This window comes from Elaeis guineensis, chromosome 1 (genome assembly GCF_000442705.2).
Source record: "Elaeis guineensis isolate ETL-2024a chromosome 1, EG11, whole genome shotgun sequence".
Classification (NCBI taxonomy): Eukaryota; Viridiplantae; Streptophyta; class Magnoliopsida; order Arecales; family Arecaceae; genus Elaeis; species Elaeis guineensis.
Window position 1 is genome coordinate 115,759,019 of NC_025993.2, and position 12,428 is coordinate 115,771,446.

Here is a 12,428-nt window from a genome sequence, read left to right on the forward strand (position 1 = left end):
GGGTATAAAATAACCCAAGTCGAAGTTCATAAGAGGCCAACCCTCCCAAGACTCTTCCGGCTTCTGACCTTGTGCGGCGTCTTTCTGAACTCTTCCGGCCGTCCGAGCTTTCACAGTACCATCTGAACTCCTCCAGCAGTCGACCTTCCACAGTGTTCTCCAGATTCCTCCAACGGACGAACTCCTATCGTATCCTCCGAACTTCTCCAATAATGAGCTCCTTCAGTTGTCTATCGGACTGTTCCAAATGCTCTCTGGGCTTCACTATCAGTCGATTTTCTACAGTGATCGACTATTCTCCGAATCTCTTCCAGACTTCCTTCTGTTACGATCGATTTTACTCCGAGCTTCTTCCGGACTTCGTCAATGTCCGAGCTTCTCCAGCAGCAGGACTTCTACAGTAACCAAACTCCATCCAAGTTTCTACATTGGTCGACCACCTTCCGAATTTCATCCGACTTCTACAGTCAGCGAATTTCGTCCGAACTTCTATTATAAGCGGACTTCAGTCGAGCTTCTACAATAAGTGATTTCCATCCAGACTTCCACGGCAACTGGTCTCCATCCGAGCTTCTGCAGTAAGCGGCCTCCTTCCGGACTTCTGCAAGAACCGGACTCCGTCCGAACTTCTACAGCGGATGGATTCTAGACGAACTTCTACAACGGACGGACTCTAGCAGCCGGATTTCTACAGTGACCGACTGTCTTCGATGTCTTCCGTATCTCTCCAGCCATCAACCTTTAACAGCACCAATCGAACTTCAACAGTGCCAACCAGACCCCTCCAACGGACAAATTTTCTTCGGACCTCTCCAGCGGTCGATCTTCCACAGTGTCCTCCAGACTCCTCCAGTGGACGAACTTCCACAATGCCTTCCGGACTCTTCTATCAGTCAACCTCTTATAGCGCCTTCCGAATTTCGCTATCGGTCGACCTTTTGTCGGATTCCTCATGCAACCGACCTCTCCAGCGGACAGTCTTCAGACAAGCTTCTACATCAGATAAATTTCAGACGGACTTCTCTAGCAATCGGACTCCAGCCGGATTTCTCCAACAGAAAGTTTCCGTTCGGGCTTCTACAACAGATGATTTTTGTCTACAGCATCAATGCCTAAGGCACCCAAAACAGTTAATCTGTCAGCAACCTCAAAAACATCTGAGCTTCTCTTAGATTGCTGAGACAGAGAGCTATTCCGTTCCATCAGACGTCCCAACCGAGCTTCAGCCGTCCGGTCCGAACTCTCCGGTAAGTCGCGACAACGGACACCACTCCACTTTCTGTAACAAACTCTACGTGGCCCCACCACTCTCCGGTAAGTCACGATAACGGATACTACTACTTTCCGTAACAAACTCCACGTGGCCCCGAACGGTCCACTACAGGTAGTTACGGACGTCGCTGTCAATCGGTTATGCTCTCCTGTCTATAAAAGAGACCCCCCAGATACGTTCTCCTCTAAGCTCTAAGCACTATCTCTAAACTCCGCTAAAATCCCATTCGAGTGCTCCATTTCTTTTGAAGCAGAGTACTGACTTGAGCGTCGGAGGGTCTTGCCAGAGCACCCCCAACTCTGATTTAGACTTTCCTTGCAGGTCCCGGCGGTGGCGTGATCCCCTCGGCTCCAGCTTCTCTGGCATCGGTAAAATTCTGCACCAACATAAGGAAAAAGCTATCCTCCGAAAATAGCCTTTTGATTTGCAGGAGGAAAGTTTTCACTAATGAAACCTGTAAGTTATTTAATCGTGCTAACTATTTGATGCCCCTGCTTGCTTGAATTGCCTATACCACTGTTCTCAAACTACTAGAAGACACTTCTTGCTTTTTAGATTTGCTCCCAGTGAACTGTTAGTGGAAACCTGAATGACCTTTGTCTATGACCATTTTGGAGAGGATCTTGCTGGTCATTGCAATGAATATTTCAGTGGAGAGGTGGTAGGGCTATTTCTGGATCTTTACAGAGGACATTTTTACATTCTTTTTCCTCAGACCTCTCATTTCTTGAATTATGTGATCTTGTTCTGAGGTTATTGCCTTCTTCCTCAGACTTCGTTTCTCAAATTATGCGATCTTGTTCTGAGGATTTTGCCTATCATTCCCATGTCCTTCCAGGCTTGCTGTTCCAGTTGGTTTAGTCACTGTGATCCATCCTAGTAAAGGCCAAGTTGTTGTAACAGAAGGCTTTGTTGTTTGGATAGCCTAAGGAAGGCTGATGTATCTCTCATTTTATTAGGTGAGTTCTGAATAGTTCAAAAATTAGAAGCCACATGCCATCATCCATATGCAAGCTTGTCTCAGAAAAGATGTCTGAGATTAGAATTTTACGATATATATATATATATATATCCAGGATTAAAGGTTGGAGGATTGCTAAGAATGATGGAACCTGAGCTATGAGTTGAGATAGGAATGACAATAGAGACATGCACAATCTCAAAATTCAGAAGATCATGCACTTAACATGAAGCATTTCATGCAAAACCAAATAGGCCATGGAAACTAAAGTAGCATGCACCTCATTGTGCAAGATAGGAAAACTAAAAATGACAATAGTACAAACTGGTAGTCCAGACCATGGGGAGGGGAACGACAGAATACTTCAATTTAAGATGGCAACCAGAAAGATCTAAATCAGGTGAATTCTGCAGCGAAAATTTTAAGAGTAGAAGCATTATGTATCACCTTCTATATACAAAATATTGATATTATTAGAAAACAGTATGCACAATACCATGACTATAAAACTGACCCCAACTTCAAACAATACATCACTACCTCTGTGCCACAAATAACCAACAAGAGTACAACCATATTATGGAGGGAAATAAAGAAACCACATTCCCCACAAAAGAATCAAGCATGTAACAATGTTGAAACAAAACAATCATCACTAGGCTCACAAATGATACAGCACATCCAGCTCAACATACGGTAAGGACTTGGACATGAGTAATTGCACGGTAATGTTATATGATCTCAAATGATGGATCGTGAAGTAACATTTCTCGCAATATTATATGGTCTCAAACTATGGATGGTGAAGTGACATTTCTGGCAGCACATCCAGCAGCAACAACATGAGTACAGTACAGACCCAAATGATAGATCATACAGCACTAGAGCTCCCTTCAAAACCCGAACAAAAACATAGGAAAGGGCAGTCAGCATCCTGAAGTACAACTACAATAATGCAGTCATGACTGCAACAACAAAAAACAGAGGTTCACTGGAGAATGGTTTGCATGGAAATTACAAATGCAGACACGTACATTTAAGTCTTCAAATCAAACATGCACAACATACAGATTATGTGGCAGACTGCAAAGGACTACAGCTTCATTACTTGTGACAAATCTGCTGGTCGGGAACTTCCTCCAAACCATTTACATTTGGGTGAACCAATGTAGATGTACCAAGCATCCACATTATTAATATGCAAATTATTAATTGTTTTCTATATATCAACTAATACATGTGGACCAAAATTCAAGTGTTATTAATATGCAAATTATTAATTGTTTTCTATATATCAACTTAATACATGTGGACCAAAATTCAAGTGGTTTGAACACTTCAAACCATGCATAAGACATATGTATGTCATTCTTTGAACAAGATAATAGAATGGAAGAGAAGGACCGTTGTCGTTGGCTAGTGTGCTCTGGAGTCCTGGAACGATGAGATGCACAAAGGATGCAAACAAATGATTGAGACCACATTATCAATTAAAAATTCAATTTAGCACTTGATGTTGAGGTATGGATGAAAGTGATATAGATATTATTCATTCGGATTTGTTTCTATATTCAAAACAATTCAGATATGGATAGAAATTGGAGATCCGACTATATTCGTATCAATATCTATATTCATCAAAGAAAAATGGATATCGATATATAACTATCTGATCTGTATCCGAATATCAGAATCTATATATAACTTTATATAATTTTATATAATATTTATTAATTTTTTAAAAATTATACGATCATATAATTTTTTTTAAACTTAATTTATCATCTATTTAGTAATATCTTTGATTTTGTAGTCATAAAATTTAATTGTCTAAGTTATATGCATCATTATATCTATATTTTTAATATTTAAATTGTATTCGTATCTATTTAAAATAAATATAGATATAAATTTTTACGTCCAAATAACATTCGTATCCATATTTGTATTCGTCAAATAAAATAAATATGGATATGAATATGCTGGTATCCTATCCGATTTTAACCCTATGTTGAGATAAACATTTTTCAATAGACAATAGAATTAATAAATAACAGCCTGAGATTATATGTAGGTCAGGTTTTATATTTATAAGTATGTAGGATCATTTTTGAATGGGCTGATCTTCCTATAGGATTCGGACCAGCTCATTCAAAAAGTAGTTCTGAATATTTATAAACAAATGGTCTGATCTGCTTATAGTCTATTATTTTTGATATTTAGATCATAAATTTTACAGAATTTTGGATCCAACCATCCAAACAAACCTTAAACGTCTCTAATAAAACTTATCTAAGGACTCCAATTATGTCTTGAAGGGTGAAGAAAATATGTGAAAGTAAATTCTAAAATTGTAGATGCATAGGCAATCATTCTAGAATATAATTTTGGTCATGGATACTACCATCATTGTTATAGATTTTAAAATCAGAATAGACTAAAAGAAGAAGAGAATATTTTAATCAATTGAAATGGCAAATTCATATTGTTTGGTAGTTAGGATATTGATATGGAATAGTTTGCAAATTTTTATTTGAGCCTTTTAAATTCAAAAGGATGCCTTTGAGAGCCACCTAAAATTGAGAAGATATTTTTATATTTTTTAAAATAAACTATAAGATTTAGGTAAGATGGATGTAAAACAAAATAATAAGCAAATGAATATATAGTCACGTCTCCTTCTCCCTCCTCCCCGCCGACCATCAACTGGGTCAAACCATTCATTCTTCCCATATTCGTCGATGCCGGCCTCCATTTCATCACCATCCCTCTCCTGCGACGGCGGCGAACGGGAGCCTAGCGATGAGGACGGGTGCGCAGACCGGTCCAACCGGACCGGTCCGCTGAGATGGTGGATCACGATATAATCCCGGTTCCTGCGAACTAAACCGCGTCCGAGCGAAAACCCTTCAAAACCGAGAGAACCAAAGCACTTCATTTTTCTCTTCCCTCTCGCGGCCGCCGCCGAGAGCCTGACGCAGTGATGGAGGGGGAAGATGCCGCCGTGCCCATGGTGGACGCGAGCACCGGCGTCGAGACCACCAATCCCTACGCCGGCATGTCCCAGAAGGAGTGCACCGATAGGATCCAAAAGAGCCTCAAACGTAACGACTCCCCTTCCCCCCCCCCCTCTCTCTCTCTCTCTTATCGATCGAGGAGGTGGGAGGTGACTTTTCTTGACTCCTAATCCTATATGCATTGGTGTTGGGTTTTTTATAGATCCGATGGTGAGGTTTCTCCGGGAACACATGGAGAAAGCCGGCTGTCCCGTGTGGGTGCGGCTTCTCCTGGCCATCAACTGCAGAGACCAAGCCGCTGCCGGCGGCTATGCCAGCGGCCAAGGGGTGATTACTTTTTCCCTCTTTCTTTTTTCGCCCCCTTTTTCTTTCATTATCAATTTGTCGAAGTAATTGATGAACGTTTGAAAGCTGGTAGAATATGTACTTGAGTTATAGTTGATGCATGTTGTTGTTTATTTCATGTTCATCTAAGCATAAGAATTAAGATCATACAGTTGTTGGAGCAGTGATTTTTAGACTTTTTAGTATTGCAAGCCCCTATTTTTCCATGTATGGAACATGCTGTGGGAGATCTGACGTTGTTTCTTAGCATGGATGGCATGTAGCGAAGCGAGATTTTTCTTATGAGAAGTGGCTCCCTAATGTTGTTGGAGATAATAAAAATAATTTGGTTTTTGTTTGGGCTTATGACCGGGATGTCATGGGTTTAAAACACAGATACAACCTCTCTACATGCAGGGGTAAGGCTACATACACCAGACCTTTCCGAACCCCATAGGGTTTGCACACTTGAGCTTGCAATCAGCTTACTCTGTGAAGTTTAATGAATGCTTAAAGTATGAAATGAGGCAGTCACACTCCTTTCTTTCTTTCTCTTGGTCTTCAATATAATATGGCACAGCATGGATATTTCTTTTAATTGAAGTGTGAGATACAGATTTATGAAAAGAGACAAGGACCCGCTTGTTATTTGTTTTAGAATATCAAAAGCTAAGGATTTAGAGGGATATTGTGAGGAAGAAGAGCTGGTCTGAAGGAACAGGAGTTGTAGTTGATGAGGACTAACCTTTTTATAAACTTCTCTTCACCAACTTAATTGTATTCTCCGTTTTATGACTACACACTTGGAATTAATAGGGGAACCGGACATCAGCTAACCAATCAGATGCCTAAATCATATGTTCTTCATCGTCAGATGCATGCATAACTTGATATGCTTAACTTAGTTTGTTATAGTTGTTTCTACATTAAATATGCATATTTATTTGAAGAGTAACAGTGATTTCTTTCTACTCCCTGACTGGTAGCTTCCCTTATTTCTTGACCTCATTAATTATTTCATCTGCATCCACTACCTCTGTCACCTCTGCCACTTGAAATACAGATTCACAGGTTACAGTTAATGAATTAAACTTTCTGCCAGCAGAAGCCTCTAGCATAACTATTCCCAAGGGAGGAAAAACACTTGCCAAAATCTTAAATCTACTAGATGGTGCACAGATCAAAGAAAATATTGGCCATTTGGAAAATCTTTTCCCTTCTTCTATTGCTAATCCAAATCAAACCTAACTCCACCTTCTCTGCCAAGGTGCATATGATCTCTTTTCTTGTCTTTCTGCTCATTTTATCCTTCTCTTAATTTTCCCTCCTTTTGCCTTTTTTATATATGTGCTCTTTTTCTTCTCTTTGTTTGCATAACTTAATCAAATATATTAATCTTATATCCATTCTTCCAAATACTTTAATTCAGTGAAAGAACTTACCTGACCTAAGAATTAAACGAGGAACTTTGGCGTATAGTTGAAAATTCCAAATGCGACTCAGAATTAACCACTCTTTACTAATTTTCGGTTATTTCTTTGTCCTTTTTTTCCCTGAAGGGGCAGTTCGTTTATAAGGTAGAAGGTTTAGATCATTCAAAGCAGACTTCATTTTTGGATACTTTTAAGATGTATATTGGGTAATTTAAATGCTGAAGCTTAGTTAACCATCATATCAGACTCATAACCATATAAACATGTGCCTTTATGCTTGTTACACTTGCAGGTAGATTGACCTTATTGGCCTAATGGCCTTAGCACTTTAGGGTACCAAATCAATTAAAAATTTTCCAAATCAATTGAAAATGCATGCTACTTTAAAATTCCTTATAAATAAAAAAATAGGGTTCAAATTTTAGAAGACGCTTTTTTCTATTGATTAAAAAAAAAAAAAAATCTATCTTTAGGTTTATTTCTCTTAAAAAGAACACTCAAGAATTTCTGAAATCTGTTTATCACCCGTCTTTATACCTAATATTTATGGCTTAAGCATCTAATTCATGCTTTTCTTTACTTGAGGCTGACTAAAAGTTTACGGACCTGTACCAGCTGAAATGAGGTGTACTAACTTGGTATGGTACAGGGGTTTGGTTTGCCCTAGTACTCACACATGGTATAACTATTGCCTTGACTCCAACAGCATGCCATAGGCCTAAAAGTGCATCAGATAAAATCTGACCATATCCAATATTCATATTCAATTGGGTTGGATTTGGATAGAAAAACCTGTAGCTAGTCGGATTTGGATGCAAATTTGGATATAGAGACACATAATTTTTCAAATGTGGATGTAGAAATGATTCTAAGTTTTTCAAACACCCGGATATTAAATATCTTGAACTTGGATTCAGATATACGAAGATATACTTTCAGGTATGAGTATTCATGTATACATATTAGTAAAAGAATAAGCCTTTTCCATTGAAAGTGTGCATAGATGTTTACCTGACGTTGACATTAATGAGCGTACATTCATGATGACCAAGAGCAGGGCTGTTAATTACATAGTTCTCCATGCAAGTAACTTGTCACTTTCCCAATAATCCGATATTGTCATTGTTAAATTTTCTCAAAAATCTGACTTTGTATCTAAAATAATACCTGATTTAATATCTATATCCATCTAACTAAAAGATACATATGATTAGTATCTGATTCGTACTTGTATCTGTCTAAAACAAGACAATACAAATTTTAGTATCTGTTATTATTCAAGTGCATAAATGTATCAACTAAATAATTATAGTTATAGATCTAGATTATTACTAATATCCAATCCATTTTTGGCCCTAGTACTATGTGTCGGTACAAGGGCAATACTGTATCAGTTCGACTTGTATCGGTAAGGTATGGGTACAGGGTCCGGGATTAAGATTGGTAATGTTTGTTTACCTGCTTTCATTTTTCTTAGGCACACTGATAGGGTGATAATATGCATGTGGATGTGTTTGCACCACTGCCCTGTATCATGCATTCTGTAAGCTGCTGTTAGTTGGTTCATGCTTTTCTATTTGAAAACATCAAGTTGTAAATTGGTAATTATTGTCTACAATTTTATAAAAAGGATACTACTTTGTTAGTGAGGCTTATTCTAGTTGCGAGCAATACATCTTAGATAGACTAACCCTGCCATTCTTTTATTTCAGATCACTGTTTGTTGTAATCATATGACTTATCAAGATGAGATCAATCAAGTTCTGATTCATGAGCTAATCCATGCTTATGATGATTGTCGTGTAAAGAACATGAACTGGAATAATTGTGGTCATCATGCTTGCTCTGAGGTAACATTATATTCATACATGTCTTGACATTTATTTGGGCTATTTATGGGCATAGGCACATTGATTTTGTTGCTTGCTAAGGTTAAGTTCAAGAAGTAATGTCTTTGATAATTTTAAATCGAAGTGTTTTAAGGCTGTTAATATATTGTCTTACCTATTAACCCAGATTCGGGCTAACCATCTTAGTGGGGATTGCCATTACAAACGGGAATTGCTGCGAGGGTTTATGAAAATACGAGGGCATGAACAAGTAAGTTTTTCTTTATTCCATAACTTTGAAGAGTCATGCTTTTGTTATGGTCCTAGGTTATGTGCTAATGTACAAATTATTTATTTCACTATACATTTTGTTAACTTGGACCTCTTAGAATTACAATTTACAATAATGATCGCAGATAAAGAATACTGATAATAAGGGCTGATCTGTTGCTTAATTCTGCTTGTCCCTTGGAGCCTTTCGGAAAGAGTGACAGTTAGAGTAGCAGTTTTTCCCTGCGAAAAGAATGTGACCATCACTATAAGTAGTGAACCTCATCCCAGCATTTTGGGTTTGCTATATGAAATTTTTTCACTGTTCATCCTTGGCAAGTGCTATATCTACTCTGAAGACAACTTTTCAACATAATGCCTTGTATTAATAAAAATTGAGTAATCGGAGCAATCATTTTATACTTTTGAACTACTTCCTACCTTGTATTGATAAATTGTAGGCCTTCAATAAATTGAGCCCATCAGAACCTGGACCTGGTCCAACCTGAAATAACTCGATGCAACCTATTTTAAGTTGGAGTTTGATGTCAGATGCATTTGTAGAATTGTGTGTAATTCAAGTTGTATAAAATTGGATCAGACCTACCATCTCAATTCCACTTCAACCAACTCTTTTGGTTTGAGAGGGAGAGAGAGACGGAGAGATTGACCTGCATGAGTAGACAATACATTCAACAACCAGTTCCAACTTGACATGATCCATTTTTCAAGTCATTAGGCACGGTCTCAGAATTTAGTGATGCTCATTAATCATGGCCGATCTGTATTAACCAGCAGAGAGAGAGAGAGAGAGAGAGAGAGAGAGAGAGAGAGAGAAACCTGCGTGAGTAGACAATACATTCCATGACCAGCATTCCAATCTGACATGATCCATTTTTCAAGTCCTTAGGCATGGCCTCAGAATTTAGTCATGTTTGTTAATGATGGCTGATGTGTATTAACCAAATCCGAAAACCAATCTTATTCATGTGCACTCTTCAGTGTATGACTTCAAATTCTGTGCTGTTCTCTTGTCATGGGTACAAAATATCTGATTGTTGTGGTTATTACTGCTTCCAGAAATTAACATAACTAAAGGAGATATCTTAATCATATGTTGCAATGGTCACAGCTTGAACAAACTAGCCTTGAGCCATCTGTCATGGCTCACGTTAAATCACATCAAGGTTTATATCCTACATCTATTCATATATTTGTTTTACATCTATTCATATATTTGTTTGAGTGCTAAAATAGATGTGGAAGTGAAACTAGCTGGAATGTGCCATATCTGATTTCAAACTGATGTTGCTTAAGAAATTGATATAGACATTGCAAATTAAGGTTTATATCCTCCATCAATTCATTTTTTTTTCTTTTTTCTGTTCCCTTTTTTTTCTCGTCAACTACTGAAAAGTGTACAGGGAGAGAGCTTATCCCTGCTGGTGTTGGGCACTTTGGAGTTTAATTTGCAGATGTGTGTAGCTAGTCTAAGCTTTTTCAAAACCTGCCCCATTTCTTTCTTGAACGATGTGTTATTTCCAAGTTTGTAGAAGTTTTACTCCTCAAGAAAATAGAGGTCCTAGCATTGTGTTGATGAGCATGGAAGCTAAGTGCCTGTTTGGATGGATGCACATCTTGTATAAATCCTGCCAGGTTGAAAATTTAGAAGGTTATTAATGGAGAGAAGAGAGAAGTGCACCAGGGGAGTCCCCAGTCATAGAATCCAAAAAATCAAAATATAGTACCCGACTTTTTCAGGGCTATGTACTCTGAAGATCCTCTACCATGAAATTTTCCATTTTTCCTACCCGTCTGACTCCTCACTTTCAATCTGCATGTGTTTTATCCTCAAAGGGGTGTCCAGACAAGCTCGAGGTGATATGGTGAACTGCAAACTGCTTTGTCAAACTAGTGGTGCAGAGTATCTTTGTTTATCATCTCTTTTGTATTCTTGCTTTGCCAGCAAGTTCTTTGAATTGTGATTTTTCTGTAACTAGTGTCTGTCTGCAGTCTTCATTTGTATGTTTCCATAAACTACCAAGTTCCAATGCACAATGTCAATTGAAGCATTTGTGATCATCAAAATTCTATTCTTGCTTTGCTATATTCAACATCGCTTTTATGATATTTCTTCTAATTGTATTCTACTTTTCCTCTGTTCGGGGGCATTTGAAGGAATGTGTGAGAAGGCGAGCTCTGAAGTCTGTCCAAAAAAATCCATACTGCTCAGATGCAGCTGCAAGAGATGCTATTGAGGCTGTTTGGGATATCTGTTACAATGACACCTTCCCATTTGAGAGAGCTCCATAACATCTTGAAATAGTGTGCTGATATTTTTCCCATTGAAGCACAATGAATACCTGCATTCTCATGCAAAAGAGACCCTCCAATTCTGATATTTTATATTGTATTAATTACCTTTCATTTATTTTATGCCTGTTTTCCTTTTTTTACTTCACAGGCTGAGAGAAATACTGATGTTTAGTTCATGTAAACTTTTTGTCTTAAAAATTACTTATTGCATTGGTGCTATTTTAATGCTGAAAATTAATTTATGGATTATAAATCAAAATTTATTTTTGTGAAGTACATGGGATAAACTGCAAGGATCCTTAATTAGTCCCATAATTTTGGTCAAAGGATTGTAATTTATATAAGCATGGAAAGATTCACACTTCCTACAATGTGCAAGGTGGTAGGTTGGTGGAATTAGACGTCTACTCACTTCATTATACTTTTGGTTGTGATGATGGCGAAATAGCTAGCAGGTCATGTTCTCCATAAGCATGCCAAATCAGAAGCTATGGATCTCCATGGTAATGGCCTCTTGAAGCTTCTATCAAAATGTTGCCAGTGCTGGAGTGCCAGAGGCGGGATCAATCACCATCTTTGTGCAACCAATGCTATGGTTTTTGTGGTCTTGTGGTCTGACAAGGATGATGAAAAGAAGGGCATTTGGCTCTGAAGTTGCTCCAAATGCTGGAAGCCTTCGGCCAATTAGAGGCAAGCTGATTGAGTTAACAAAAAAAAAAAAAGGGCAAGCTCATTGTAAGAACTGTTTATTTTCCAGCATTTTGGCTACTCAGAATGATTTACATATTGTTGGGACAATTCAACCGACTCTCCTATTTTGACTTAGATTGATTTCATAAACACAACATGTTGACTGACAGTCAGTTGATCAACCTATAGTCGGCTATCTTTAACCATCAACGGATAACCACGATAATTTAGTTAATATCCGATCGATGATCATCGATATATTAGAGTTACCAATCAATACTCATATGGATCTTCACGATTACCGACATATAGTCG

General features: G+C 38.1%; 1 protein-coding gene across 1 annotated transcript; it reads left to right on the top strand.

Moving 5' to 3' along the window:
• The first annotated feature begins 5,028 nt into the window (after positions 1-5,028).
• On the top strand, positions 5,029-11,642 carry LOC105038744 (mitochondrial inner membrane protease ATP23). Its single transcript, XM_010914619.4, has 5 exons — positions 5,029-5,338; positions 5,454-5,578; positions 8,721-8,858; positions 9,025-9,108; positions 11,286-11,642. The coding sequence occupies exons 1-5, from the start codon at positions 5,218-5,220 to the stop codon at positions 11,418-11,420; spliced, it is 603 nt and encodes a 200-aa protein (XP_010912921.1). The 5' UTR covers positions 5,029-5,217; the 3' UTR covers positions 11,421-11,642.
• The last annotated feature ends 786 nt before the right edge of the window (positions 11,643-12,428 follow it).

What these genes read in the sequence shown, in the direction of transcription:
- LOC105038744 (XM_010914619.4), top strand. Translation starts at nt 5,218, where the DNA reads ATGGAGGGGGAAGATGCCGCCGTGCCCATGGTGGACGCGAGCACCGGC. An exon ending in GATCCAAAAGAGCCTCAAAC is followed by an intron (nt 5,339 to 5,453) that starts GTAACGACTCCC and finishes GGTTTTTTATAG; the next exon opens with ATCCGATGGTGAGGTTTCTC. An exon ending in GCTATGCCAGCGGCCAAGGG is followed by an intron (nt 5,579 to 8,720) that starts GTGATTACTTTT and finishes CTTTTATTTCAG; the next exon opens with ATCACTGTTTGTTGTAATCA.